Source organism: Neolamprologus brichardi, chromosome 5, assembly GCF_056152115.1.
Source record: "Neolamprologus brichardi isolate AB-2024 chromosome 5, ASM5615211v1, whole genome shotgun sequence".
Lineage (NCBI taxonomy): Eukaryota > Metazoa > Chordata > Actinopteri > Cichliformes > Cichlidae > Neolamprologus > Neolamprologus brichardi.
Genome location: NC_142108.1, coordinates 26901636 through 26907955, shown reverse-complemented (window position 1 = coordinate 26907955; position 6320 = coordinate 26901636). Strand labels below are relative to the sequence as shown.

Sequence of the window (6320 nt, the reverse complement as noted above, 5' to 3'; positions counted from 1 at the left end):
ATAAATAAATGAATTTAAATAAGTTTTTCAAAGACTCCACAGAGTCAGCTAAACGGAGCTGGAGTGGTAAACCGTTCCTGAGGCTTGGAGCCACAGACTGAAAAGCTTTGTCCACCCAGTTTTTTTCTTGTGTGTACTCACACTTTGTCTTTTGTCGCAGCATCTGTTAACTTCCTCTCTCTGTTTCCAGCCAGTTTGGGAGTTTGTTTAGTTTTCCGATAGACTTTGTTTATGAACTTTTCACCAGCCAAAATAAAGGCTCACTTTTGATTCTGCACTAGATCCATGAGCCTTCTCCATCTTTTATTTCTGAGCTTCATATTCACCACCTGTTGTCCAGAGCATCAACTACTGGTTCGAACCATCTCAACCCTGCCTCTTTAAGTCACCAAGTCCGAAGGGCTCAACCTGAGCTCCCTCTCTGATCTACGCATGTCTAATCTTCTCCTGTCTTTTTTTTTGTCAGTGCCGCCGTCAACAAACCATAGAGCGTGGTAGGTCTCACTACCATCTTGTAAATATTCCCTTTCACTCTTGCTGTTCTCTTTCTGTCACAAATCATCCCTGACACTCATCTCTACCCTGTCTGAAGAGTGATATTTTCTAGCAGAAACACTGTCTGGTGTCATCTTAAACTCTCCTCACATGTAAAATGAAATCCACTCAGTTTTTTTTTAATCATTACTTTACATGGTTCTAAAATTGTGTTACTATCTCACTATGCCTCTACCTCTCTCTCTTCAAAGACTCACATTTACCAGTTAGAAAAATATCAAATGAAAGTTGGTATTTATTTTAGATTCCCAGTCCTGCTTTCCTCTGAGGCCAAAAAAAGAGTTGTTCCCAGGGCTTTTATGTCTGTGCTGGATTATGTTGACGTTATTCGTCTGCAGGCATCCTCGCGGTGTTTACACAAGCTTGATGGATTCATCACAAAACTCAAAACTCTTGCTGTTGCACATTGTATGCTTGAAGTGGATGAACTGTTTTGTCCTCTTGTAAACTCATGAACAAGAACATTTGGTTTTGCAGAGCCTACGGAGTTATATCCTTCAAAAAAGTATACAAAAAATGTGTTTTTGGTCTTAAGGATGAATTACAAAAACGAAGGGGACTTTTAAAGATGCTGCTTGGAATCAGTAGCAAAAATCAGTTCAATCTTAGTGAGTTGGTCTCACCAAATGACTAGAAGAAGCAGTCACATCCCTTATTACCCTTATTACCCCTGTTTTATGCTTAGTTGATGTTTCATTCCACTTGCATACGTGTTTAATGTGAATACCTGTGTGCACTCTGGATGTGTGTTGCACATAATCCTGATTGAGCTGCTGCCTACAACTTAGTGAGTGCTCTTGCAAAGAAGATTCGATTAAAAATATAATCATAAATGATAGTAACAATGAAAATGGCACCAAAATCAGTTTCACTGAACTGTGAATATTTGGGCCTCAAATGGATTTGTGATTATAATATATGAATATGTAAGCGTGTTAGCGATAAAGCTTCAGGTCAGGGAGAATTTGCAGAGGTAAGAAAATGGGAGAAGCTCCCGGAGGAACATCCTTACTTTTTTGCCAAGATTTTAGGTCACAACATCAGAACAGTTAGGCCAAGAAAAGAGTTTTAGATAGGAATACGCTGTGTATAAATAGGTATACTGCACAAAGGTACAACGCTAGAAATCTCATTGGTATTCCATACAGGTTCAGTAAAGGTTTGAAATACTTTGTAGACTCTTTCTGCTCTACAGTAACAAAGCTAAGTAACTCAATAACCTCAATCTCTTCCATGCACCCACACTGGTAGACACACATGAATGACAACGCAGGAATCCCGACTCTCCCTCCTTTTCTAATGGAGCAGCCACCCAGTGCGTCAGTAACCTGATTACCCCAGCTGTCAGTCTGAATAAGGCCAGGCTTCGGGATCCTCCCGTCGTCTGATCCTCACTACAGGATAGAAGCAGTCCTCCTTAAGATTTTGGAGCAGGACGGACACAATCACAGGGAAGGGGAAGAACTGGTAGGACCAGAAAAAGCCATCAGGTAAGATGCAGTAGTTAAAACTTTGATTCTGGCTTCTTTGGTTCTGGTGAGTCTAACTTTCTTAAATATTTGGGAGTAGATTATATCTTAAGGTAGACACATTTTCCTGTATGTTTTATATTTACAGTATAAACACATGTGCTTCTTGCTCTATCTAAACCTGAGTTACCCTCCCAGATTTCTTTGGGAGTATTCGCTTTTAGGCTTTGCATAACTAAATAAATGACTTGAAGTGATGATAAAAACTGAATTATTTATTTTTTAAAAAGGCTGCATGTGTGGATAAAAGCAAGTGTAGGAGTATCAAAGTGAGCAGCCAGTTAGTAAGGGGAGGGCTACAGGATACAACTAGTGGGTGGACCTTGATTATTGTTTCCGTGCACAACAAGTCTCTCATTTGTGCCGTCTTTACCTCAAAACAGGAGAACTTTGAATGACTTTTGAATGAGCTGCTGCGCAGAAAGATTAACTGATCCTTCAACATCTATATTTTATTAATCTGCGTCTTCCAGTACATCTGTTGGCTTTCCACAACTACAAGCTTAAAAACTCCACAAAGACTTTGGATCATTCTCTGGACTGACTGAACAAGTTAGAGTACGGCAGAAAAACAGTGAAGGCACTGAGCTGCACTTGGCAGCTCCAAAAGCAATGGCAGAGTGCACACCGGATGTAAACCCCACCAACGTGATCCAGAATCCAGAGGCTGACATAAAGGAGCTGAGTGAGGTTTCGGCTGAGTCTGCATCAGCGGGAGCAGCCAAAGTCAGACCTGCAGACGCGGGGCTGATTCGAAGTTTGTCCAAGTCAGACTCTGATTTGTTGGCATCGCCACTTGGAGAGGAGGATGGAGGTCTGGTTGGCCGAAGTGGGTCTGTGTCTAACTGCAGCTCTGGGCAGCCATCCATGGAGCGCATGCCTTCCTTTGCCTCTGAGTGGGATGAGGTAATACTCAAGTTCTAGGGATGGGGAAAAAGTGGGAGGGTGTAGAGGACAGAAGGAGTGGTACTGTCACTGTTCAGGCATGGACAGGCTTTCGAGTGGAGCGTGTTAATGTCTTTAAGAGAGAGTGTGTTAGCAAGTGTGAATGTGTGAGGGGGAAAAAAGAAAACCAATAAGGGAAGCAACTCTGGATTAGTGTGAAAAAAGACAAATGAGAACGGGCGAGGCAGTGCATTTCATGCTAGAGGAAGGAAGGAAGGAAGGGAGAGGGGGAGAGCGGAGGCAGCGCAATGAGAGCGATCAGGAGTCCAGCAGAAGCAGTGATAGAGTAACTTTACCCAGGCTGTTGGCGGAGAATGCCTGCGGGCGAGTGCTTGAATGCATGAATGGCTTGATCACTTGCACCGACCTCCCTGTAGCAGCCCTGGCATCCAAGACTAATTGGGCTTGTGCTGTCATTCCATATCCACTCAGTACATGTCTCAAGGGCCGACCCACGCTTCCACTGAATCCGGCTCTCTTCTGGCTCCTTTTCTACGTCTTGCGCCATCTACTTTCAGCCCAATGTGAATGGTCCTCCACCCCCCCATTATCCCCAAAAGCCTTAACTTGTGATTTCTGAGCACTTTGGAGCATCAATGCAGTACACCCTAAAGCACTGCAAAAACCACGGAATGAATAATCATTTCTTAGCAGAACTTAAATGGTTGGAGACAATGAAGACAATGGCTGACGACTGATAATATATTATTAAATTATACAGCTTAGAGGCAGAGCAGTACAATTTTTTAAGATGTCCACAGCAAAGTAGAACATATCTGACGCTTCATGCCTGGTGATTATTCCCCATCACAATAATAACGTGAAGGATTTTAATCAGATTATCAGATTAAGTTTTGGCATAGTGCCATATGTCATCAAACCCAGCTGATATCTTGGCTAGCAAATGGTTTAAGTCGAACTGAAATGCTTCTTATGAAAAGGCTTTAGTTGTCTGCAATTTATTTGGGGCACTCAGTTCTTCCTGCTTGCATGAATTTTTTGCTATCAGTGCTTAAGCAAAAGCTATTGGCTCCACTGATAATTACAACTTGACCGATTAGTTTCTTAAAAATCAATCTTTTTATGCAAAACAGAATTGGGCAGCCAAATAAGCAATACGAAACCCTTTATTTTGTGGATACTCTTTCATTACATCCACTAAGACTTTATATAAAAGATGGATCTAAAAAGTCACTGTAATGCAAATGTGCATTCCTTAATGTCCAGCTGGGAAGAATGGTTGCAAAACAAGGTCACATTATACATGTCTTTGAGGAAACACTGCTTCTGCTCTTTTACTCAATTTTATTGAATGTTACAATCTCATTTGCTAGCTTCAAGTGTTATTGAATACATCATCATGCTCAAGTTGTAACTTGTGGGTCCAAAATGAATGTAAAGCAGGATATAGTATCCTGTAACTGTTACATCTTGCTTGTTACATCCGGTTGAAAGCCCATAGACCAGCTAATGTTTCACAACAGGACTTCACTTAACATTGGGTCACATTGTGCTCACTACATCCATCTTTTATATTCAGTCTGTCATCCATTATTTTTGGTTAGGTTGGGACTATTCCAAAGTCCAGCATCTGAAGACACTGCTGTCAGGTTACAGTTAGCCAAAAGGCAGTTTTCCTCACATTCTGCTCTCTGTGATTGTAAACCAATGCCTATGATTCTTGTTTTCCATATTTTATCAGTTGTAAGTAAATCTAACACAAAACAAAGTAAAATTCATTTTTAAAATTTTAGAATTTGTAACGTGCACCAGAAGGACAGCACTTTTTAGTTTCTTTTAGATTTCATTGATTTCATAATTTTATATATCTAATTATTTAAGATTGCAAATTCAAAGAAGACTTATGTTTGTATGTGTGACTTTTAAATGACAATTAAACACAAAATGCCTTCCCTTGATGTCAATGGTGGCCCCACAGGCTCCAGAAATCACGACTGCTTCTTAAAAGTTTAAAAGTCTTTACTGTTATTTTAAGTGTATGTATATTGACGGCACTGGAAAGTTCAAAAGTGCCATATGCCTGTTGGGGAAATCAGTTTTCTTTTCATTTTTTCTTCTATATTTGTAATTAATTTACAGCACTTTAAGCTTTTCTTAAAGAATGATCAGAGTGAGTTGTTACAGTAAATGTTGCCTAAATCTGTCTCACTGTGACCATCAGTAAGACAGCTGACTTGTTTGTCCTTTTCTTGACTCAGTTTCGAGCCTGTTTGGACTTGATACAATTTTAAAAGATTTATCTTAAACTAGTCTTGCCTCATGTTTTAATGAAAGCATTTTAAAAAAATATGTTCACATTAAAAATGTATGGTGTGTACTATATGTTACAACAAGGGCTGCAATGAAGCAGTTTAGGGGTCCAAGACATCTTGAACTTGGATCTCTCTCTTTGTCAGCCCTGCATGCCCTGTGCCTGTTCTCCACTCCACCCCTGTTCTCTGACAGGACTGTTTACCCAGGCTATGTTGGGTGGGGTGTCCTGTTCTCAAGGGCATCCTGTTTTGCAGCTGTCCTGGAGTGTCTGTTTCTCTTCCACATGTCAAGGGATTTGTTTGGGTTGGGGATATGGGTGTGGGTGAGGCTCAGGGCAAAAGTTAAATCAGTTTGTGCATACATGTGTTTATATACACTATGTGTATATATACAATAACACCAACACTTAGGGAGACTTACACCACATTTTTATTGCATTAGCAAATAAAAAACAGCTATCAAAGGCATTTCATTAAGCACAAAATGTTTGTTATGCTTAAGTTCAAATAAGGACAAAAAAGTACTTGGATGCTCTCTGTTAGCATCAAAGTCATAATATTTTAGTCTTCACTTTCTGTGTTTTTACTTGTAGATCAGCTTGACAGCATTCTGTTAGCTATGGTGAAGTTTTTCCATCATGTTTCAGTCAGCAAAGCTTTTAGTTCATGCAGACAAGCATGTCAACAAGCTAGCTTTTTTCTCTCCCTTAGGGGCTCTAAGGACTCTTGAAGAGTCTCTTTTGAGTCATCATCTTGATAAAAAAAAAAGAAAAAGTTTATTTTGGTTGCTGCCCTTAAAATGCAGAGTTCACGATTCCTTCAGTGAATAGATACAAGTTCACCTGAACACTGCCTCAAACCTGCATGCATCCACCACCTTGCTTTGTCATAATGTGCCAAAGCAAGGTGGCCTGACTGAAGATCCCCCCCTGGCTTTCTCCATACCAGCTTTCTAGCATTAGATCCTTGTAGGTTGAATTTAAAAACCATCCAAAAATAACACAAGTTTTAAAAAGCC

At 40.3% G+C, this 6320-nt stretch overlaps 1 protein-coding gene across 2 annotated transcripts in view; it reads left to right on the top strand.

The window, feature by feature from the left end:
• Positions 1-2062: 2062 nt before the first annotated feature.
• Positions 2063-6320, top strand: part of anks1ab (ankyrin repeat and sterile alpha motif domain containing 1Ab) — a 54453-nt gene continuing 50195 nt past the window's right edge. Inside the window, exon 1 of one of the 2 annotated variants that reach the window (XM_006782866.3) lies at positions 2063-2990. In XM_006782866.3, the coding sequence (XP_006782929.2) occupies positions 2697-2990 (294 nt within the window). In that variant the 5' untranslated portion in view covers positions 2063-2696. The remainder of the gene's footprint in view (positions 2991-6320) is intronic. The other variant, XM_087840953.1, reaches the window with a different exon arrangement.